General features: G+C 42.6%; 3 protein-coding genes across 12 annotated transcripts in view; all 3 read left to right on the forward strand.

Annotated features, from left to right (window-relative positions):
* The first annotated feature begins 413 nt into the window (after positions 1 to 413).
* Positions 414 to 5,744, forward strand: LOC109872530 (LRRN4 C-terminal-like protein). Its single transcript, XM_020463802.2, has 2 exons — positions 414 to 566; positions 4,589 to 5,744. The coding sequence occupies exon 2, from the start codon at positions 4,594 to 4,596 to the stop codon at positions 5,338 to 5,340; it is 747 nt and encodes a 248-aa protein (XP_020319391.1). The 5' UTR covers positions 414 to 566; positions 4,589 to 4,593; the 3' UTR covers positions 5,341 to 5,744.
* An 11,086-nt stretch (positions 5,745 to 16,830) lies between these two features.
* On the forward strand, positions 16,831 to 21,545 carry LOC109873259 (zinc finger protein GLI4). Its single transcript, XM_020464892.2, has 2 exons — positions 16,831 to 18,012; positions 18,173 to 21,545. Exons 1-2 carry the CDS (start codon positions 17,298 to 17,300, stop codon positions 19,150 to 19,152), a joined length of 1,695 nt encoding a protein of 564 aa, XP_020320481.1. The 5' UTR covers positions 16,831 to 17,297; the 3' UTR covers positions 19,153 to 21,545.
* A 1,711-nt stretch (positions 21,546 to 23,256) lies between these two features.
* The window catches only part of LOC109872793 (latent-transforming growth factor beta-binding protein 3), a 37,384-nt gene continuing 35,577 nt past the window's right edge, over positions 23,257 to 25,063 (forward strand). For 4 of the 10 annotated variants that reach the window (XM_031808104.1, XM_031808107.1, XM_031808109.1 and 1 more), the window contains exon 1: positions 23,262 to 24,328. In XM_031808104.1, the coding sequence (XP_031663964.1) occupies positions 24,088 to 24,328 (241 nt within the window). In that variant the 5' untranslated portion in view covers positions 23,262 to 24,087. Of the gene's footprint in view, positions 24,329 to 25,063 lie in introns of all 10 variants that reach the window. The other 6 variants (XM_031808106.1, XM_031808113.1, XM_031808110.1 and 3 more) reach the window with 4 other exon arrangements.

Below are 25,063 nucleotides of genomic sequence, written 5' to 3' on the forward strand. Positions count from 1 at the left end.
AACCAGCCAGTGTTTGGGACAGTCATACAGTCAGTAAAGGGTGAGAAGGAGAGGTGAACCATTGAGCGGAAGGGTTCAGTAGCACTGACGCGTGTCTGAGGGTGAGAGATGTGTGTGAATCACCCTGGGCAGCAGACAGAATCACCCCCAACCATTCACTGTGCTCCAGCCCTGACAGGCAGAAAGAGCACTATTAACGAACAGGGCCTGCTCTGAAAAAAAACTGCACATGCCAATGGAATGTAATAGGAGTTAATCTGGCAGTTACCTCACATACAGGGGCAGCAAGCGAGAGGCACACACACACACACACACACATATTGCCAAACCCCCATGGAACAGAGAGAGAGGTGCAGCGGGAAGAGAGGGATAATAGCGAGGGGGGTAGAGAAAGCAGGGAAGGGTGGATGGGGGAGGGAGAAAAGAAGGAGGTGATTGTTGGGGAGTTAGGAAGAATGTATAAAACGAGGGCCAGAGAGAGGGGGAGAGAGTGAATGAACAGAAAGAGAGCGAAGAAACATTGGTGGCAAGATTTCGAAAGCAATAAAGGACTATCGAAAAATCAGGTGAACTGATATTTTTATGAATATGAATCAATCTAAAATGATTGTCTAGTCCTTATTCTATGTGAATTACTAAAGAAAACATTTCTACAATGTTTTGAAGTCTATTGACACACATCTAACTCTGTAACTACTGGCATAACAGTTGGGTTGGGTCGGGATGTCTCGCTCTCACTGTTAGTGTAGTTCTACTGAACCTTACCTATGGTTGTATGGTGTGTGCTGCTTGCTGTTAGATTCGTATGTTTATTAATCCATACTTGTTTATTTAGGGAATCTGTCAGGTAGATATATTTGTATAGAATCATGGGGAGATTGCACTGGCAGCTCTGCTGTAAGTGGGAGCAGCTGACAGGGCTGTTCTGTGTGCTAGATGTGTAAAGCCTGGCTCGAACCCACTGTGCAGATGTATTCCTCAGTGCTTCACAATGTTCCCAAAATGTTCAATATAAAAGGGTAACTGTGTGTGCAGAACTTTTGTACAGTATGGTCATATACTGTATGATGAATATTAAACCAAAGCATGAATAACATACAACTTGATGTTATAATTTCTACATTCATGGAGGCTGGGGATTCATTGTGTGATTGGGTCTGTTTTTTTTCACATTACAAAGCTTTGGGTTTCAGATTAGTGTTTTAAATCCCAAATGATGGTGGTGCCAGTAACCACTTCCACGTTCACGTTTTAGCAGACAATCTTATCTAGAAGAATTAGGGTTAAGTGCCTTGCTGCAACTTGCCGGCTTGGGGATTCGAACCAGCTACCTTTTGGTTACTTGCCCAACTCTCTTAACTGCTAGGCTACCAACCGCCCTGTGTGAATCTACGCTGGTCTGATTTATAAAAAGGGTTGAGGGAAAAAAATTCTCATGTGCGATATCCCATACAGCACATGAAATCAAGCATTATTCACAAATGTAAGAATAACAACACATTTGGAATATATACAGAACCAGACAAAAGTCTGGACACACCTACTCATTCATGGGATTTTTCTTAATGTTTTACTATTTTCTACATTGTAGAATAATAGTGAAGGCATCAAAACTATGAAATAACACATATGGAATCATGTAGTAACCAAAAAAGTGTTAAACAAATCTAAATATATTTGAGATTTGAGATCCAAAGTAGCCACCCTTTGCCTTGATTACAGCTCTCAACCAGCTTCATGAGGTAGTCATCTGGAATGTATTTCAATTAACAGGTGTGCCTTGTTAAAAGTACATTTTGTGGAATTTCTTTCCTTCTTAATGCATTTGAGCCAATCAGTTGTGTTGTGTCAAGGTAGGGGTGGTATACAGAACAGAGCCCTGTTTGAAAGAAAGACCAAGTCCATATTTTTGCAAGAACAGAGAAACGACTGTCTCTCATTACTTTAAGACATGAAAGTCAGTCAATCCGGAAAATGTTAAGAACTTTGAACGTTTCTTTAAGTGCAGTCACACAAAAAAATCAAGCTCTATGACGAAACTGAAAGACCCAGAGTTACCTCTGCAGCAGAGAACAAATTCATTAGAGAGTTAACAGAAATTGCAGCACGAATAAAGGCTTCACAGAGTTCAAGTAAACAGACACGTCTCAACATCAACTGTTTAGAGGAGACTATGTGAATCAGGCCTTCATGGTCGAATTGCTGCGAAGAAACCACTGCTAAAGGGCCAAGAAACATGAGCATTGGACATTAGACCAGTGGAAATCTGTCCTGTGGTCTGATGAGTCCAAGTTTGAGATTTTTGGTTCCAACTGCCGTGTCTTTGTGAGACGCAGAGTAGGTGAACGGATGATCTCTGCATGTGTGCTTCCCACCGGAAAGCATGGAGGAGGAGGTGTGACGGTGTGAGGGTGCTTTGCTGGTGACACTGTATGTGATTTATTTAGAATTCAAGGCACACTTAACCAGCATGGCTAGCACAGCATTCTGCAGCGATATGCCATCTCATCTGGTTTGTGCTTTGTGGGACTATCGTTTGTTTTTCAACAGGACAATGACCTAACACACCTCCAGAATGTGTAACGGCTATTTGACCAAGAAGGAGAGTGATGGGGTGCTGCATCAGACAACGTGGCCTCCACAATCACCCAACTTCAACCCAATTGATGGTTTGGAATGAGTTAGACCACAGAGTGAAGGAAAAGCAGCCAACAAGTGCTCAGTATACAGTTTGAGTCGGAAGTTTACATACACTTAGGTTGGAGTCATTAAAACTCTTTTTTTAAACCACTCCACAAATTTCTTGTTAACAAACTATAACTTTGGCAAGTCGGATAAGACATCTACTTTGTGCATGACACAAGTAATTTTTCCAACAATTGTTTACAGACAGATTATTTCACTTATAATTCACTGTATCACAATTCCACTGGGTCGGAAGTGTACATACACAAAGTTGACTGTGTCTTTAAACAGCTTGGAAAATTCCCGAAAAGAATGTCATGGATTTAGAAGCTTCTAATAGGCTAATTGACATCATTTGAGTCAATTAGAGGTGTACCTGTGTATGTATTTCAAGGCCTATAAGACAAGACCTTAGAAAGAAAATTGTAGACCTCCACAAGTCTGGTTCATCCTTGGGAGCAATTTCCAAACGCCTGAAGGTACCACATTTATCTGTACAAACAATAGTACGCAAGTATAAACACCATGGGACCACGGAGCCGTCATACTGCTCAGGAAGTAGACGTGTTCTGTCTCCTAAAGATGAACGTACTTTGGTGCGAACAACAGCAAAGGACCTTGTGAAGATGCTGGAGGAAACAGTTACAAAAGTATCAATAGCCACAGTAAAACGAGTCCTATATCGACATAACCTGAAAGGCCGCTCAGCAAGGAAGAAGCCACTGCTCCAAAACCGCCATAAAAAGCCAGACTACGGGTTTGCAATTGCACATTGCGACAAAGATCGTACATTTGAGAAATGTCCTCTGGTCTGTTGAAACAAAAATAGAACAGTTTGGCCATAATGACCATCATTATGTTTGGAGGAAAAATGGGGAGGCTTGCAAGCCAAAGAACACCATCCCAACCGTGAAGCACGGGGGTGGCAGCATCATGTTATGGGGGTGCTTTGCAGCAGGAGGGACTGGTGCACTTCACAAAATAGGTGGCATCATGAGGGAGGAAAATTAAGTGGATATATTGAAGCAACATCTCAAGACATCAGTCAGGAAGTTAAAGCTTGGTCGCAAATGGGTGTTCCAAATGGACAATGAACCCAAGCATACTTCCAAAGTTGTGGAAAATGGCTTAAGGACAACAAAGCCAAGATATTGGAACCTGACTCAGTTACACCAGCTCTGTCAGGAGGAAAGGGCCAAAATTCACCCAACTTATTGTGGGAAGCTTGTGGATGGCTACCAGAAACGTTTGACACAAGTTAAATATTTTAAAGGTAATGCTACCAAATACTAATTGAGTGTATGTAAACTTCTGACCCACTGGGAATGTGATGAAAGAAAGAAAAGCTGAAAGAAATCATTCTCTGCTATTATTCTGACATTTCACATTCTTAAAATAAAGTGATGATCCTAACTGACTTAAGACAGGGAATTTTTACTAGGATTAAATGTCAGGAATTGTGAAAAACAGAGTTTAAATGTGTTTGGCTAAGGTGTATGTAAACTTCCGACTTCAACTGTATGTGGGAACTCCTTCAATACTGTTGGAAAAGCATTCCATGTGAAGCTGGTTGAGAGAATGGCTAGAGTGTGCAAAGCTGTTATCAAGGCAAAGGGTGGCTACTTTGAAAAATATTAAATATATTTTGATTTGTTTAACACTTTTTTGGTAACTACATGATTCCATATGTGTTATTTTATAGTTTTGATGTCTTCATTATTATTCTGCAATGTAGAACATTTTTTTAAATAAAGAAAAACCCTTGAATGAGTAGGTGTGTCCAAACTTTTTACTGGTACTGTACAGATATACATACAAATGTATGTCTCCATCCGAATACCTTTCATAAGCAGATCCTTTGTCAAACCCTCTCTAATGGAGTGTTATTTTCTATCATCTTCAGATACCATGTCCGCCAATAAGGATTGTCCACCTCTACTGATAATCCTCTTACTGGCCCTTCTTAATGGCTCCTCCTCCTTTGCCGCACCTTCTGACGTCTCATGGACCAACCACACAGCCACCCTGCCTCTGAGGCCAAACGGAGACATGTACGACCTGTTGCAGCTCCACTCAGATGACTACTACGATACGTTTACTGATCCACCCAGTCACCCCCCACCTGCCCCCTCACAGGGCACCAATCCTCAACCCTGTGACTATGACCCCTGCCGGGAGTTACAGCCTCCCTGTGCCCAGCTGGCAGCCTCCAGCGGCTGCCTGTGTCCGGGGGTGAGTGGGCCCCATGCGGCCCCAGAGGCCCCCTACCTGAAGAGACTGTCTATGGACGGTTCAGGAGTTGTGGTTCAGTGGTGTGCACCCTTTTCTTTCGTGACCCATTATGAGGTGGTGGTGGGTGCGCTGGAGCCCTTGCTGTTTGGTGTAGACCAGAGGAGTGGTACTGTGAGGGGGATGGGGCAGGGGGCAGAGGTGTGTGTGGTGGCGGTGAATTATGCAGGAGTCAGTGAGCGTCAGGAGGGGTCCTGTACGATGTACAAGCCCCCTGGGGACAGCAGTGTGGCCCTCAAAGCTGGGCTGATCGGAGGGGCCCTGGGGCTCCTGTTGCTCCTCTCACTGGCTGTCCTGCTCTGGAGGCACAGGGCTCGGAGAAAAGCAGATGCCAGGATCACCCAGGCCACAGAGGAAACACTATGAGAGGACTGAGGGGAGGCTATGGTAGAGGTTGACTCAGGGGTGGCTATCTAGGGCTGAGAATAGAGACATTTTATTCCTACTCTTCTGGTTAAAAATAAAAGCTACGCAGTGTCACACCAAGTTAAACAGATATTTAGGAGACCACATGATCTCTCGTAACCAGTTACGAGTTACAAGCAGACGTCTTGATAATAGAACAATGCAGTGAGTCAGTGGTTCCTCATGCGCCACATGCAATTGCTTTGGAGTTGTTATAAGACTGTTTTGATATTTCTATATGATCAGTCCATAAATAATCTAGACCTACATGCAAAAGTACCTCTCGCGCTTTTGACAATGATTTCACATGAGGCCTATTTCACAAATACTCAGGCTCATAAATAAACATGTTTTTCTTTCAATTATTTAACTACCTACATCATGTTATTTCAAGTTATCCATTTGGAGATCAACATCACCTTGAATTTTAGGACTCCTTTAGGTATTAAGAAAGGATCTATATAAAACATTGAATTCGGCCTTTACTACTCAAGCCCATAGAAAGGCATTGAATAACACATTCATGAATGTTAAAAAGACAGTAAAAAAATACATTATAAAGAATAAGGTTTTGAAGTGTCTGTCCTATATCTAGGAGATATAAGAAAGCTCGGGAAATACACTACATGGTCAAACGTATGTGGACACTCAATCAATCAGTCAATGAATCAAATGTATTTATAAAGCCCTTTTTACATCAGCAGATGTCACAAAGTGCTATACAGAAACCCAGCCTAAAACCCCAAACAATGCAGATGTAGAAGCACTGTGGCTTGGAAAAACTCCCTAGAAAGGCAGGAACCTAGGACAAAATCTAGAGAGGAACCAGGCTATGGGGGTGGCCAGTCCTCTTCTGACTGTGCCTGGTGGAGATTATAAGAGTACATGGCCATTAAGGCCAGATTGTTCAAGATGTTCAAACATTCATAGATGACCAGCAGGGTCAAATAATAATCACAGTGGTTGTAGAGAGTGCAACAGGTCAGTCCCTCAAGAGTAAATGTCAGTTGAGACAACTGTACAATCATCAAAATTAATTGTCAGATCCAACAGCAGATCTCTTTGTTTCTTGGGACCTAGAACTAGCATCTCTGTTTTGTCCGAGTTTAAAAGCAAAACATTTGCCGCTATCCACTTCCTCATGTCTGAAACACAGGCTTCCAGGGTAGACAATTTTTGGGTTTCACCATGTTTCATCGAAATGTGCAGCTGTGTGTCGTCCGCATAGCAGTGAAAGTTGACATTGTGTTTCCAAATGAACTCACCAAGAGGTAGAATAAATAGCGAAAACAATAGTGGTCCTAAAACGGAACCTTGAGGAACGCTGAAACTTACCATTGATTTGTCAGGGGACAAACCATCCACAGAGACAAACTGATATCTTTCAGACAGAGGCAAGAACATGCCCATGTAGATCACTTAAGGTTTCTAATCTCTCCAAAAGAATGTGGTGATCGATGGTGTCAATAGCAGCATTAAGGTGCAGAGCCTTGGTCTGGCGCCATTAAAAGGTAATTTACCACCTTCACGAGTGCAGTCTCAGTGCTATGATGGGGTCTAAAACCAGACTGAAGCATTTCATATATACTTTATTTGTCTTCAGGAAGGCAGTGAGTTGCTGCAAAACAGCTTGTTCAAAACATTTTGAGAGCAATGGGAGATTCTAATAGGCCGATAGCGTTTTACATTTTCCAGGTCAAGGTTTGGCTTTTTCAAGAAAGGCTTTATTACTGATACTTTTAGTGAGTTTGGTACACATCCGTTGGATGTGTTATTATGTTCAACATAGGAGGGCCAAGCACAGGAAGTATCTCTTTCAGTAGTTTAGTTGGAATAGGGTCCAGTATGACGGTTTGACGGTTTAGAGGCCATGACTATTTTCATGAATGTGTAAAGAGATACAGGATTTAAAAAACTTGAGTGTCTCCATTGATCCAGGTCCTGGGAGTTCTGTGCAGACTCAGGACAACTGAGCTTTGGAGAAATACGCAGATTCAAAGTGGAGTCCGTAATGATCGTGATCTTTTCATCGAAGAAGTTAATGAATTTATCACTGCTGAAGTGAAAGCTATCCTCTTTTGTTGAATGCTGCTTTTTAGTTAGCTTTGCGACAGTATCAAAAATGAATTTAGGATTGTTCTTATTCTCCTCAATTAGGTTGGAAACATAGGATGATCGAGCAGCAGTGAAGGCTCTTCGATATTGCACAGTACAGTCTTACAAGCTAGTCGGAAGACATCCAGTTTGGTGGCGTGCCATTTCCTTTCCAATTTTCTGGAAGCTTGCTTCAGGGCTCGGTATTTTCTGTATACCAGGAAGCAAATGTTTTGTGACAAATATTTTTTGTTCTTAGGGGATCGACTGCATCTAGGGTATTAAGCAAAGGTAAATTAAGATCCTCAGTTAGGTGGTTAACCGATTTTTGTACTCAGACTCTTTGGGGATTAGGATATTGAATTTGAATTTAATATTTTTGAATTTGTAATGCAGAAATGTAATCATTAAATTCCTAAATTGAACTTGAATGATTTGAAACTGAATTGAATGAATATTGCATTCCGATGAAAAATGATATTTTAATTCAATATTCAAATTCAATATTTATATATTCAGTTTCAATATGGTAGATATCACAGTCATTTTCTGGGTATCAAGTTTACAAACTATTATTTCAAGTTGACCAAAGTTTTATAATTTCTCAGATCCATTCAGATCCAGTTTTCAAATATAGTTTTCAAATTCAGTTTCTAAATTCAGTTTCTAAATTCATATTCAAAACTGCTCACAACATCTGGGTACTTGGACAGCCAGGAAAAGTAGAAGAACAATGATAAATCTTACTCCCTTCCAACAATGATAAATCCAATTCCCGCCACTCGGGCTCCAGAGTGCCGCAGCGGTCATGAGCTGACCAGACCGGACACGTCGTGTGCGCGAGCGTCGCAAAATAAATACACCGCGATGCCATGTCTGCGATGCCAAGGGCTAACACGGAACCCAAACCGGCTGCGCGAGTGCAAACGCGATCACGACACGCAGGTTAAATATCAAAACAAACTCTGAACCAATGACATTAATTTGGGGACAGGTTGAAAAGCATTAAACATGTATGGCAATTTAGCTAGTTAGCTTGCACTTGCTAACTAATTTGTCCTATTTAGCTAGCTTGCTGTTGCTAGCTAATTTGTCCTGGGATATAAACATTGAGTTGTTATTTTACTTGTACTGCACAAGGTCCTCTACTCCGACAAATTAATTCACACATAAAACGGCCAAACTAATCATTTCTATTCATCTCTCCTCCTTCCAGGCTTTTTCATCGTTGAAGTCATATGGTGATTGCATCTAAACTTTCATAGTACCACGACTCCCAGCAAAACAGTTTGTCTTTCAATCCCCCACGTGGGTATAGCCAATGAGGAGATGGCACGTGGGTACCTGCTTCTATAAACCAATGAGGAGATGGGAGAGGCAGGACTTTCAACACGATCTGCGCCAGAAATAGAAAGGACTTCTATTTTAGCCCTTGGCATGCAGACGTTTGTTGGCGCATGCGAGCAGTGCGGCTGCAATAATTGAATAACATGGATTTCTAAATTTATTTTGCGATGCTTGCGCACGCGACGCATCCGGTCTGGTCAGCATGTAAAATTGAACTCCTTTCTATTTCTGATGCAGATCGCGCTGAAAGCATCTCCCATTTTATGTAGCATTTTATTTCATCAGAGGAACCAAAACAGCACAAAACAGGCTTCTTATGAAGGTATGTAACTAGCTGTGCTAGCAACTGTTCACCCCATACCATGGCCTGGTTAGCCATATCTAGATGTTGAGATGTGTTAACATGCGGCCATAAAGTAACATATGAACACTGTTTTTTTGACAACCAGTCTGTGCCCTGCCTCCTAGAGGTTGTTTAACAGACAAATAAAGATACACACTCCAACTCAGTTTAAAGTGGGGAAAAGTAGTTCAAAAAAATGTGACATCCTCCAACAGCTACATCATTTGGGCAGCTGTAAAGACCAATAAGCTTGGAAATTTGCTGTAACTTGTTAAATAATAGTCAGATGAATCTAACCAAGCCAACCCCCTATGTATGTTAATTTGGTTGCTGATCCAGCATCTCCAACTAGTGTGTGTGTGTGTGTGTGTGTGTGTGTGTGTGTGTGTGTGTGTGTGTGTGTGTGTGTGTGTGTGTGTGTGTGTGTGTGTGTGTGTGTGTGTGTGTGTGTGTGTGTGTGTGTGTGTGTGTGTGCGTGCGTGTACATAAAATATTATAATTATATATATTTCTTCTTCTCCTTCGCCACAGCTGCAGATGTAAAGGACACATTTTGCATCATGATGAATCTACAGCAGGCAAGTCAAGTAGTCTGCCGACAGTGCAGAGGCTGATGCTGCTTCCACTCTACGATGGGTACACTTCACCCATCTTGGACTTCCTGGGGGACACTTTTAGACCATGGTAAAGCTAGGACAATATGTCCACACCATCTCCAACTACAAGACCAGTAAGTGTTCCTTGTCAAAAATCCCAAGGTTTACACAAATGTCTCAATCCATTCCAAGGGGACCAAATAACCAAGCAGCTGAACAGCCAGTCATTCCTCATCCTCTGCTTCCACCTTGTGGTGCATTTATTTATATATCATTTATGTTGCTTCACAATAAGATTGACAAGCTAAGATGGAGGCTTTGAGTTATGATTTCATTAAAGCTGAGATGTGCAAAAGGTGAAACAGCATCACTGGTCGCTTCAGGTGCATTTCTTATTATGTTCATCAAACAGAGGAGAGGAGCATCCAGCGTTGTGGTAAAACAAAAGTTGTAGTATGTACTCTGCTGTTCTATCAGTGTGCAATGATGTCGAGGGGGGGGGGGGTCTTTGTTTAAAGTAACATCTTTGTTATAATATCGCAAGAATTTATTGACAAACACTGATTTAGATCATGTGATTAAACTACTGTTATAAGATGCCTTTAGAAAAAAAAGTATTTGACACAAGCATCATGTGTTTTGCTTTTCAGGAACATGATAAAATGCACAATGACTCCAGAAGACCCCCCCCCCCTCCCTTCCTCAGTGCAACCATCAGTCCAAGCCCCAATGGACCAGGCACAAAGTCGGTCAAGTCCCGATGGAGAGACACCCCAGTCCTCCAGAAGGAGATTCCATCCCAGTGGGACTAATCAGGCAAAGAAGGGGGTATATGCCAAAGTTCTTGCTTACCTACGTGAACCAGCACCCACAGCCACAGAGTCTGATCCATCTGTAGTTTTTGGGATGCTACCAAGACTTCACTTGATGGCCAAAAGTGGACATCCAGCAACTGCTGCTAAAGTATCTGTTTCAAGATTTAAACAGCGAGTGAGAGTTGAGAGAGCAGAGATATTGCAATGGTGAATTATGTTTGTATGTATTCATTGTGCATACATTATTAAATCGATTAACCTACAGTTCTGACTCATTACGCTATACTTTTTTATTTGAATGATAATGGATAAGTAACAATAAAATAATGCAAGAGATGGAATTCAATAGATAATCAATATAGGCTACAAAAAGTTGACATGCTAGTTTCTGAAACAATTAGGGCTACAGCAAAATGGTGTTAAAGTGTGACAATGATTATCGGAAAAGGTTCCACTGCCGGCTGACTACACCCTCAGGTGAGTTGAAGTAGTCCTTGTTCTTGTCTCTGAAATTCTTGTCTTCACTGGTGTGGTTATTGCTGGAACCTACCCTGATATCCAGCATGGACTCTGTAGGAGCCTTGGAGTGCCACTGGCTGGCACCACCACTCCACTGCCCACTTCTGCCCTGTACAACTGGAGGTGAGTTCAAATACAATTATATGTGGATTTTGATGTGTGCTTGGGGTTATTATCTTGCTGGAAGATCCACTTGCGGCCAAGTTTCAGCCTTGGCAGGGGCAACCAGATTGTTGGCTAAAATATCCAGGTACTGGGGAACGTTTGAGGGTGTACGATGTTGTAATTGTGATGGCAACCACATTCCCAATTCCCCAGAGTGTCCGGTTAGGGTAAAGGAGTATGAAGCGGCAAGGGTCAGGGCTCTACAGCAGGCCTCCTACACAGAGGCACGTGAAATAGTTGGAGTGAGTGGAGCTGAAGATATGGCTGTGGATGCTTCGCTGACTGTGGAGATTCAGTGTTGCTCAACAGTCGAGGGAAACTAATATGCTGATTGTGAAGAAGGTGGATGTTATGGTGCTTATTGCGCATGTGATTAATTGTACTGCACAAAGGAACAAAAAAGTCTAAGAAACTGGACATAATAGTATCTGCTGCTCAAAGGATTTGGGGTTTCCAGGACTTCACTGCCGAAACATGGCAAAGAATACTGTCTGAAGATGCTCTTCTTTCTCAGGTCCCAGAGCCTGTAGGGATGGGCGTTGGCAGTTGAATCTGAATAAAGGAGTACATTGGATTTAATTATTTGGGCTGGTATACAGCCAAAACAGTAGCTGGCGGCCAGGGTTGGGGAGTAACTGATTACATGTAAGGGATTACAAAAACCGGTAAATGTAATCCTTTACCTTACCAACAAAAAATATTGTAAACGATTACAGATACTTTTGAAAAACTGGATTACTTTGAGGATTACTTTTAAATTCAGAAAGGATGTTTGTGAAAAAACATATTTGACACTTTTTTATGACATTCAAATCAACATTGAAACAAGGCGCAAATGTAAGTTTGTTCCACGTGATAGTGTCCCCAAGTCAGAGACCACTATGATGACACACCAAATGTGTTTGATGGATCGCGGGAAAAGAGCAGGAAGAGGCTTTTGTAGGCTACAGACCAAGGTACGTCTTCCAATTGTGCGTCTGCTGTCAGCATCCAAAGATTATCCAATTTCAATAAACGCATGGAGGTAAGGATGAGAGTAAGGATGAGAGCATAGTCTACGGCAATACGGATATCACTTATTGATATCTACATAGCGCATTGGTGTGACTCACACTGCTGCTCTCTCATTTAGCTATTTGCGCCTTACGGGTTGTTGTGGATGGCTGTTCAGAACTCGAAATGTGTATTTGTCACCAAAAACACTCAAACTTTTACAGATGCACAATCGAGAGCATCCTGTCGGGCTGTATCACCGCCTGGTGGCAGCAGTGGGTTCTTGATATCTGGACGCATGACTTGGGGAAATGGCTCGATCCCGAATAAGGACACGGGACATTGCTGATTACAACATCTCAGGTGTGACTGAAAGGGGGAGGGGTGGCTACATATGTGAAATCAACTCTTGTGGTTATAGATGTGGCCATAAGACAAAATAAATTATCCGTTGCACTGCCGGATGCTGTTTGTACTATTTGTAAGTATGTAAAACCTTTTCTGTCATCTGAATTAGTCATTTTAGGGGATTTTAATTTAGATTGGCTTACCCCGGCATCAGACCATTTTAATAATATTTGTCTTGACTTTAACCAGGCTCAACTAAGCCTGTTACCACTCCTATTTGCCACATCTTCAATTTAAGCCTACTAGAGAGCGTGTGCCCTCAGGCCTGGAGGGAAGCTAAAGTCATTCCGCTACCCAAGAATAAATAGTAACGCCCCCTTTACTGGCTCAAATAGCTGACCAATCAGCCTGTTACCAACCCTTTGTAAACATCTGGGAAAAAATTGTGTTTGACCAGATACAATGCTATTTTACAGTAAACAAATTGACAACAGAATTTCAGCATGCTTATAGGTAAGGACACTCAACAAGCACAGCATTTCCACAAATGACTGATGATTGGCTGAGAGAAATTTATGATAAAATGATTGTGGGGTCTGTCTTGTTAGACTTTATTTCAGCTTTTGACATTATTGATCATAGCTGCTGGAAAAACCTTTGTGTTATGGCTTTACACCCCCTGCTATCATGTGAATAAAGAGTTACTTGAGGGTGTTCTTTGATGGAAGCCTCTCAAACTATCATCCAGTTAGAATCAGGAATTCCCCAGGGTAGCTGTTTAAGTCCCTTGCTTTTTTCAATTTTTACTAACGACATGCCACTGACTTTGAGTAAAGCCAGAGTTTCTATGTATGCGGATTACTCAATACTATACACGTCAGCTACTACAGTGGCTGAAATGACAGCAACACTCAACAAAGAGCTGCAGTTAGTTTCAGAGTGGGTGGCAAGGAATAAGTTAGCCTTAAATATGTATAAAACTAAAAGCATTGTATTTGTAACAAAACACTCACTAAACCCTAAACCTCAACTAAATCTTAAATAATAATAAATAAATAACGTGGAAATTGAGTAAGTTGAGATGACTAAACTGCTTGGAGTAACACTAGATTGTAAACTGTCATGGTCAAAACATATTGATGCAGTAGTAGCTAAGATGTGGAGAAGTCTGTCCATAATAAAGCGATGTGCTGCCTTCTTAACAACACTATCAACAAGGCAGGTCCTACAGGCCCTAGTTTTGTCGGACCTTGACTACTGTTCAGTTGTGTGGTCAGGTGCCATGATTTTCTCAATCCTTTTTTCTTAATTTAAGATTTTATTTATGATAAAAAAAATTACAATACAAAACATACACATACAAACGACAACATACAGACACAAACAAACATCACCCCAGTCCAGACTCACTTGCTCACACCGATATCTCCAGCACCCATATTACTCTCCGTCACATGGCCTCAAACTGCACCATTTTGTTTCTCAGTCACCCATGCACTTTCAACATTTAGACAATAAAGCATTTGTCAGGATTTGGCCAGGGTTGTTCCGGTCTTTGGTCACTAGATGCCCCCATTGTGCTTTTTGACCCTTTTGTTTTCCCCTGTTCCCTGTTATTATTTGCACCTGTGCCTCGTTTCCCCTGATTGTATTTAAACCCTTAGTTTTCCTCAGTTCTTTGCTCTGTGTTTGTATGTTAGCACCCAGCCCTAGTATGCTGTGAACTTTTGTTGCTCCCGTTGGACTCTCTTGTGGAATTTTGTTCTTGTTTATACATTTTTGAGTATCCTTTGAGGTTTTATCATGCTATACCTACCACCCTGTGGATTTACCTTTTTGTCTTGGAGGATTACCTTTGTTCTTGTGGAATTCCTTTTGACGTTGTGGAGTTATGTTTGCCTGAAGGACTTTCCTTTTTTACTTTATTAAATACACCAAGTACTGCTGTGTCTGCCTCATCTTCTGGGTTCTGCCGACTATTCGTGGTTCAGTTGGTTAAGTGACTGTTTCTCACTCCGGAGACCCGGGTTCGTTACCGGGTCCTGACAGCATTTGACCTTTCCGTTGTGTTAACGATGGAGGATTGGTTGATTTCCAGTTAAGTATACATTTTTTCCAAATGATTGATGAGAAAAGTATTGTCCAGCCTACCGATATCTCAGTATACCCTCATATTCCATGTCTTGAAATTATGTTCTTATTTGATTGGATAAGAAGAAACACTGTCTGGACAGTTTTATTGACCTGTCTAAAGCCTTCGATACTGTGGATCACTCAGTAATTATTCAGAGGCTTTGACTAATTGGTCTGGACCAGGCTATGTGTAGCTGGTTTGAAAATGATTTAAAAGACAGAACACAGTGTGTACCCACTGGGTACAGATGTGGAATTGATGTTGAATTGACATTGGTTCAATGTCATTTCATTGAAAAGACTTGGAAACAATGATGATTCTACCAGTGTTTCCACTGAGTTAGGTACATCTGCTTTTAGTTTTCTGCCTCATATGGAATAATCTCATTTAAAGGGGCAATCTGGAGTTGCTACATCCATTTTTGGATTTATGGATGAATTATATATAGGCCTAACCATTGATCCTTTAAGAATATAACTTATCAATGCCCCAATGTGCTTAGTTCAACTATCAAAACCCAAAATATAAAGTTTTTTTTCTCTCCAATGCTTGTCAACAAAGTAAATGTAAACAAACAGGCTGGGCAGAGATGCACTTGTTTTTATTTTTCTATAGGTAGGCCTAAAGGTTTTTAGGCAAAATAACCCACATTTAAAACGGAAAGCTCCTTGAACATGCATGGGAATATGACAGGGCTATTGGGCCAAAATCAATTATTGCATATTGTGTAGATAATAGAACAAAAATGAACAAAACGTTTAAGAGATCTAATTTTTAGTTTATAAATAGTTTGCTACAACGACACACTTAGTTATTTATCCACCTCAGTCCTTTCTTTTAGGATGTGCACATAATTACACTGTCATGCTTTTGGGATATGTGTCTTTTCAGATTCCACAATGAGTCTTTAGTTGTGGACACTACATCACCTCTCTTGCTCTTGGTCCTCATCTTTGTAAGTCACCTTGATTTTTGCAGCTGTGTGTTTTATCAGTTTCTTTATGAAAATAGTTAGTGAACTACATGACAGTAGCTAAAGCAAGGGGCTATAGCAGCACACAAGATGACTACAAATGCATGCTGGGCCGGGCATGCCCTGAGCTAGTGAAGTGAGCACTACTGGAGCTAATAATTGGAGCGGGTGAGAAAGCCAACGCTCCAACCTTTGGTAATCCTACTCTGTGCTCCAGTCAAATTGGGCACGCTCCACTCCAGCTCTGCTCACATATTATAGTTGGAGGTGACTTATGGTAGAGAAATTAACATTAATGCTCTGGTGGATGCATGCCAATTGCATGCTCCCTCAAAACTTGAGACATCTGTGGCATTGGGTTGTGTGACAAAACTACACATTTTAGAGTGGCCTTTTATTGTCCCCATCACAAGGTGCACCTGTGTAATGATCATGCTGTTTAATTAGCTTCTTAATCCATCCACCTGACAGGTGGGGCATATCATCTTGGCAAAGGAGAAATGCTCACTAACAGGGATAAGCTTTTTGTGCATATGGAACATTTCTGTGATATTATATTTCTGCTCGTGAAACATGGGTTCAACACTTTACATGTTGCGTTTATATTTTTGCTCAGTATAGATAGCCTATGTATGGACTCCTGAGTGGCGCAGCAGTTTAAGGCACTGCATCTCAGTGCTAAAGGCGTCACTACAGACCCTGGTTTGATTCCAGGCTGTATCACAACCAGCTGTGATTGGCAAGTCCCATAGGAGGGTGCACAATTGGCCCAGCAATGTCTGTGTTAGGGTTTGGCCGGGGTAGGCCGTCATTGTAAAATAATTTGTTCTTAACTGACTTAACTGCCTAGTTAAATAAAGGTTACAAATAATAAATTGTGTAAACCATTTACCGTTTAATAACCAAACGGGACGAAACGGGGAGGGACCTACTATAGAAATAAGAATATTCGTATTTATAGTGTTCTTATTTCTATGGGACCTACCTTATATTTGTCTAATAGAAACTCTCGTTTGCGTTTTCCGTTTGGAGTAAACGGTTTCTGTTCAAAACGTTTTGCAACATAATCGGCATAATGACTACACCCCAGAACAGTGGTACGTCATTCATATGCGACGGTGAAACGCCCCTACTCTACCTAGAAAATGGACGTCGAGTCGCTTTAGGCATTGCGACGAGGATCACTATATTTTATATAACAGTGCAAGTTTACCCCAGACACGCTTTTAATATAACGTTATAGTAATAACAAACTTATGTTGCTGATTTTTCCAGAACATTTTTATTCATCACTGTCAGTATATCTTGCTTTCTAGCTAGCATTACGGAGTCAATTGACGTTAGCTTGCCTGCTAACGTAGCTAGCCAGCTAACGTTATTTAATTTTTTTCCGCTTTAACTAACGTCAGTGAGCTAGCTAAGTTGACGCATTGTCATCACTATGATCGTAACAGGTAAGTAGCACTGCTTAAGGCTAGCTACTTCTCTTTCACGTTAGACTAACTAATAGCTAGTTCAAAGAATTTGCTAGCTACTGAAGTTGCGTTATTCTCAGGCGGCGCTAGCTGGTCACCGTAATAACTACCTAGGTATGGCATCCAGGCGAGGAAATTGTAATAGCGGCGTGGATTCTCCGTTGAGTATCAATAGCACAGCCAGTGGTCCTAATCGTAAACAAAGTATAATCAACACCCCAAACAGATCTGGGACTACTCCTTGTTATGATCGTAAAGTAGGGAAGGCTGAGTATGGGCACCAAGCATGCCAGGGCAACATGACTGTATCCTCACTGAAGACGCGTCTAGCCCCGACCATTCAAACCACGTTAACCGCTGCTGTAGATACCCTCTTGGGCGAGGTAGTACTTGTACTCAACGAGACCCAACAAGAGCTGGTTAACAAGGAGCAGGAGAACGAAAGACTCAAAGTGGAATTGAGGACGTTACAGGAATGCCTTAGCAGCGCCCAAAAGTTAATCGACCAGTTGCAAATTCCTTTCCCCGGTGCACAGACCATGGGTCAGTCGGTTTTCGCCCCGTCTCTCACATCTATTGGCTCTATGACCACAGCTATGGACAGGGACCGCCAGAGCAATCGTAATGTGAACGGTGCGGACGGCCGGTGTGTTTCCGGGGTCGACCTAGAGATGGGTGGCTCTCTCAGTGAGTCTCTGCATGGTTATAACTCCAGGGATGACTATAAAATGTGTCAGCTCTCAATCCAATCAGATGGCTCTGTGACCAACCATTCTATGGACTCCTATGCTGCCAACACACCTAACATCTGCTCTGACCCCAGCCGGCCAGGTAAATTATTCCTATTTGTCATAAGGCAATCAAATGTTTATATGTTGATATAAAGAGGGAGAATATCATTACCAATTTGTTGTAGCTCATTTGGAATTAAGGGAAACATCCGATGTCTATGTGCTTCTGACATCCCTTTCTGTTATTTTGTACTAAACAGATGAGAGGCGGCAGCAGCAGGGGACCCAAGCAGTAGGACCAAGGTTTGAGATCAAAGAAGAGCAAGGGCCTGGTCCAAGTTCAGGTCCAGGTCCAGGGCAGACCTGCAGTAGAGGGGCAGGGCTGAGGAGCGCCGGGGGTGCTGGTGGTGGTGAGCAGACTGCCCCGAATGTGGATGATCTGGGATACATCCATGTGGTGGAGCAGGAGGGGTCATCACGCTCCAGCAGCTACTCTCTCCGCCAACCAAAACCCCTGCGGCCACCTGCTGCTACCTTTGGTCCGGCTCAGGGGGGACTGGCAGGACAGAAAATGGCGTTGAGGTCCCCTGGAGCAGTAGGAAGTGGCAGCATGTCCCCAGGTAGGGCAGGAGGGACAGCAGGACCATCCACCTCTCCAGGAGACCCAGACGCAGATCGCCCCCACCATTGTCTGGAGTGTGGGAAGACCTTCCGCCTCATCTCCAGCCTGAAGAAGCACATCCGCATCCACACGGGAGAGAAGCCCTACCCATGTGGGGTGTGTGGCCGACGCTTCCGGGAGTCGGGGGCCCTGAAAACCCACCTTCGCATTCACACCGGCGAGAAGCCCTACTCCTGCTCTGATTGCCCTAAAATCTTCCGCCACCTAGACGGCCTGCGGAAGCACCAGCGCACCCACACTGGTGACAAGCCCTACGTGTGTGCCATCTGTGGCAAGCGTCTGAGCCGACTGCAGCACCTGAAGCACCACCAGCGCATCCACACCGGAGAGAAACCCTGCAGCTGCCCCTTCTGCAACCGCACCTTCAAGGAGCCTGCGGCGCTGCGCAAGCATGTCCGCACTCACCGTGAGGAGTCTGGCAACATGGAGGCAGGTGTGGGAGACGACCCGGACCCAGAATCCCTGGACAACATCAACAGCCTCCACCCTGCTGCCCCCTCCCCTCAGATGAGGTTTGATGAGTGGGGAGCCGAAGGGGATGATGTGGACTGTGTGTAGGATGGGCTCATCCTTCTGTCTACTGCCTACAGCATTAGAACGCGACCTTGAAAGAGTCTTCCTATTCCATTACTGTACTGTGTGAGAAAGCCTCCATTCCTTTCCTGAGAAACAGGCTATCTACCTACATCCTTAGTGTTGTCCAGTGACCAGGGTAGCCTATTGTTTTCAGAGACACTTAATTTGCCTGTCTGACCCTCTGCCACATCTATCATTTAGTGCTTTATAATCTTAGAAATGTGAAAGTATTTTATACAAATGAAATGTACCTATGTATCATGTCCCCCTTTCTCTCGTTGCTAATTACCTTCCTATACAACTCCCAACAACCTACCTAAACTGTGTTCGAATACTCATACTAAACATACTATTTGTGACATAAATTGAGTATGTATTATGCTTATTGTTATAGGTATGGCTATAATTCGTATGCCTAAAGTTCACAAATGTCGTACTACATTTGCCAAAATATGAAGTATACAAGCTGTGGACACTATTTCCATGCTTATAGGGCCCATAATGCAATTTTTCAGGAAATGGGTGTGGCTTCACAACATTTTCACCTTTATTTAACTATGCAATTCAGTTAAGAACAAATTCTTATTTACAATGACGGCCAAGGAACAGTGGGTTAACTGCTTTGTTCAGGGGCAGAACGACAGATTTTTACCTTGTCAGCTCGGGTATTCGATCTTGCAACCTTTCGCAACCGTTACTAGTCCAACGCTCTAACCACTAGGCTTCCTGCTGCCCCAGATTTGAAAAAATGGTGGAAGATATGCAGCCAAGTACAACGAGAGCGGATACAAATTCATTGCTTTAACTTATTATGACAAATGTTAAGAAAATGTTGTCCAATGTAATAAAGTAATGACTTTTCAAATAAGTTACATTATATTGGCTGACAATTTGTTAGCTACGCTAGCCTTACAAACTGCATAGCATTACAGCAGTTGCTTGAATGTTCCACTATGTTAGCTACCTACCTTATGTTAGTTGACTAATAATATAGCGAACTTGCCAGTATATTAACAATATGTTATTTAACTAACTACCCAACGTTTATTGACTTGATTATTCACGTCATTCTTAGCATAGCTAAGTGGTAGTCGTTGTGCGTTCTCAATGGACATTGTTAATGAAGTCTTAAGATGTCAAGTTAGCAATTTGTTATGCTAGCCAGCAGCAACCTCCGGTAGACAGGAGAAGCGCTAGTATGCTCAACTGAAAGGATACCGTTCGTTTACAGTATACTAAAATGAACTTATAGTATGTGGTGTACAGTATGTTAGTATGGGTATTCGAACACAGCTTTAGTGTATAACAGCCATGTGGCTGCTGGAAATACAAGTCCTTTTCGTATGTATTTTGAGACGGAATGGAGTTATATGCAACCGGCAGGGAGCCTAGTGGTTAGAGCGTTGGGCCACCGAAAGGTTGCTGGATCAAATCCCTGAGCTGACAAGGTAAAAAGAACATCTGTTCTGCCTGCTGTTCTCCGGTAGGCCTTCATTGTAAATGAGCATTTGTTCTGACTTGCCTGGTTAAATAAAATGTTAAACATGTCCCAGTTAACTACTATTAGTGTCATGGTGACGTTAAACTGAGGTTCATCATTGTGACTTTACCATAAACAACTGCAACTTCAGAGAGCGTGGAAAGCCTTACTAGCACCTACCCCACACATACTGATAAACAACTGCATATATCTACCAGCTGGGAAATCCCTCTTTCATGCAACGTGATGGCTGTGTCCTACTCTCTTTGTCAGAAGTTGCTGCTTATAGTCATGTCATATTGCTGAATGTTCCTTTAACTGCCACTATGTAATGTAAATATGTAATCACTTGCAGTTGTTCCCAATTCTTTCTGGTATTGATTGGCCCATTCAGATAGAAAAGGGGAACCATCTTTATCTGAAGGGGTGTCTGTCTGATCAGAGAACACTTCTAGTTTCAGCCTTTTAAAGCTGTCACTCTTTCCCAGTGTATATGATCCTTGTGAACCAGACTTGGTCCATCTGCCATTATGGAAAATGTACATTACCATTGACAATATTGAAAATATTCTTTAAAATGCAACGCTGGAGTTACATCCAGCATGCGTAGTGGGTTCTCTGGACCCAAGGTAACAGGGTCATGTACCGCATTCAGTGGTTATTTTTGCACGTCAATATTGAACAAATTGTTATATTTTTCTTCCTGCTAAGAATTTGGTATGAAATGTTCAAGAACATGATTTTGTTACTACTTGTCCTCCTCTGTTTGAAATGTGTTTTGACCCATCTGATGCGTAATGTTACTTTTGTCTTAATGTTGCCTATTAAAGGGCCTTTGTTGATATTGCCACCTTTTTAGTCATTGTATGTAATCAATAAAAGAATATGTATTGATCTTGCTGTGAGGGCTTGAGCTTGCAATATACTGTTTTCCACAATGTTTATGAGGATTAGTGGTGGAACAACTTCAAGTCAACAGTGGAGCTCGGGCACATTAAATGTAAGATGTTCCTGGTTAACAGAGGCAGAGTTGAACTCAGCGTCCCGTGGTCTCTCTGGTGTGGTCAGACGGGTGTTGTGGTGGTGCCGGCGGCCCTGTATTTCTGATCCACTCTCATTTTCCACACATGCAACCAAAGTGGTGACCCTGCTCCCCTCCCTGACGGATATGACCGGGCCGACACACCCTCACCCACAGACTACTTACAATGACACACACACACAGCCCCTCTTCCCTATGGCTTGATTATATTGATGGTCTCATGCACACACAAAAAAACAGCCACACACTCCCTGCTTTTTCCACAGGGCCCTCGTCATAAACGTTGATGACGTGCTAGTAGACTGGGTCACAGGATATGCCTGGAGAAGCACCATATTTAACATAATCAAGCCCATGGAAAACCAGTAGCGTATTAAGGTTAGATAAATAGAAAATCACAGCCAAACACTTCCATCCCTCCTCAGACTTAGGCTCAGCAGTCCCTCCTTGTTTACCCAGTCCAACTGAAATGCCAGTGCTGACCTCGGTGATGTCTGTAAGCCCACAGCCTCCCCCTTGCCACTGCCCTGTGGTCTTACAGTGTGTCCCGCTGGTACCACTGACCCAGTCTGGTGGTGTTTTGGCATTCACTGCTATCTCACGCGATGAATATGGGTTGTTGTAATGACAGTCACAGTTGCCTTACTACTTAATAATAAATAACCAGTGAGTTTACAAAGGGGGTAATCTATAATACCTGGAATTCCTTTGTCCTCCATGGGACTAAAGACATTAGGCAATGACTTACCCCCCCTCCTTTCTATAGCTGTGACTCAGTCTTGTCATGAGTGGCAGTCAGAAATCAAACCTTTGATAGTCTTCTGTCCACTCTACGTGCAGGTGGCAGCATCCTGATTGTGTTTTGTATTCCTGACTCCATTTCTCATCAGTCTAGTCTGTAAGTACCTCTCCCATTCTAATGTAAAAAGCAGGACTGGGCTCTGAGTTGGGTATTAGTTTAGTTGGGGAGGGAGGCAGTGGACAACAGCTGTCTTTGTCTAGTTTGTGTGTTTGTGGTGTGAGTCAATGTGCTTGAGTAGGTGTGCTACAGCTCGACTGGCTTCTATTTTTGTACGCTTCTGTGAGTGGTTGTTTTATTCGATTGTGAGTTTGCATGTGAGTGTGTTTTGTGCAAATGTCTGCCTTGGCAGTGGATGTCGCTGTGAGGGAGAGAAGCGCAGGGAGAGAAATGTAAGTGCAGCCTGTGAACTCTCTCCAGGCCCATGCAGTCATTTCCTTAGCGACTGAAAGTAAATATTCACACTTTTTGTAGAGGAAGTGACTCAACCCCTCTCCCCAACTCTCACTTTCTCTTTCTGGCCCATCACATGAACTCACCGGATGACATTCCTGACCCCAACTGTCCACCTTTGACTGATTGTGAAGGTCAGCTAATGGTGTGGGTGTGTGGTCTGTAAGTGAAGGGAAGAATGTGGTAATGCTCTGTTGTTATGTCATACTGCCTTTATATTTCACTACTAAATACAGTAACAAGCGATATACTTTGATTGGATAGCTGGACTTGGCGCTGTTACTTTCTCACCCAGTCTTTGTATGGTGGCACATCTATACACATCTATATTGGTCATTTATTTAATAGTCTAGATTTGAGATTGAGTTTAAATTATGAGAACTAATGATGAATGTTTTTTTTTTGTAAATTGAGTTTTCTCAACGGGCACCTCTTTTCCTCCCACAAATGTAACTGTAAACCATATGATGCTCTACATTCCTCTCACTGGAGAGCTGTTTCGCACAGTTGGCATTCACACTTGATTTGGAGGTGTTTTCCAGAGCGACACGCACAGCTGTGCCATTATCGTTCCTTGGTTAGGGGGTGTTATAACCAAGAAATAACCAACAACGAAACCACTTTCAGCTTAGCTCCTGCGCTGCCTGGCCTGCTGCCAGCTCTTTCTGGAGAGGATTGGCTTGGCTCCCTCTCCCTCTCTCCTCCCTTCTTTCCCAAACCCAGATACGCACACAGTAACCATCCAAGCAACAGCAGGGAGAAAGGAGAGCGAGAAAGCGGGTAGGGAAATGAGAAAGTTCTCTCGATAACTTTTGGGTCCTGTATTTTAGTTAAAATAAAAATGCCATACATTTTACTGTTCGGAATGAATTATTTTTATATGCGGGGAGACTGAAATTGACTGTTTTCAAGGGAAGGAAGCAGTACACCACTGACGTTTTCTCAGCACTTTTTTCGTTGTATGAGGCACCTTTAAAATCAACATTTTGGAATACCTCCGGAAGTTAGTTGGTTGTTTTCAAGGTTCGAGTGAAAGGAATAAAGAGTCCTTTAGTATTTTGTTCTGAACAGCCTTTAACAGCATTACCTTTTGCCACCGTGAATGCCCCCTTGTCTTTGCGCACGGCGGTGAAGGATGCCAGGATGCCTTCTCTGATCATTTCCCATCTGCTCGTCATCTGGCTGGGTGTCCAGAGGCTGGCCTGGTGCGCAGAGCGCGCATCCACCCGGGAGCGCTTCAAAGTGATCATCGCCCCTCTCATCTGCAAGAGGATTTGTTTGAAAGGCCAATGCCAGGACACTTGTGAGCAGGGCAACAATACCACACTGATAGGCGAGAACGGACAGTCAGCGGATACTCTCACAGGGCCTGGATTCAGAGTGGGTGAGTGGTGATGCGATGATAAACAATAATGTTTTTCTTTTCTTTACAGAAATAAAGGTTATGTTGTTTACCCTGACCTAATTCTAATCCATGAACAATATCAGTCCTTGTAGGGAAGAAAATACACATAGACCAATAGGCCTTAATCATCAGAATCCAAATTACCATTGCATTGCTCAGACATAGCTCATTGGCATATTTCAGATTTTCCCCCTTCTCTAATCTCTTGTCCACATTGTCTGGCTGGCATGAGTTTAGACTTTCTAAACAGTGTCAGATAAAATGTGGTAAACCACTGCTCCTGGGCCTATACCGTTTACATTCTGGAGCCTACACCGGAGTTTACTTAGCCAACTAAACTCAACTCCACGATTTACGACTAGTGTGGGCGGACTGGAGCTCCAACATCACATAAAATGAACGTTTAGTTTTATCTGCTAGAGTTTACTGTTCCCTCTCACACTGCCCAGTATAAAGCTGCGACCAGCAACCATTAAGTCAACACACTCTCACAATGATAACAATTTGACCAGTATTGTGTTTTAAAAGCACCCTTGCCAGTTTACATTTGAATTATCTACTGTGATGGATCACAGGCTAGCAGCAGTTGTCAGACACAATAAACACAGTGTACAAAAAATTAGAAACACCTGCTCTTTCCGTGACATAGACTGACCAGGTTAAAGCTATGAGCCCTTATTGATGTCAGCTGTTAAATACCCTTCAATCAGTGTA

Source organism: Oncorhynchus kisutch, linkage group LG28 (genome assembly GCF_002021735.2).
Source record: "Oncorhynchus kisutch isolate 150728-3 linkage group LG28, Okis_V2, whole genome shotgun sequence".
In the NCBI taxonomy this organism is placed as follows: domain Eukaryota; kingdom Metazoa; phylum Chordata; class Actinopteri; order Salmoniformes; family Salmonidae; genus Oncorhynchus; species Oncorhynchus kisutch.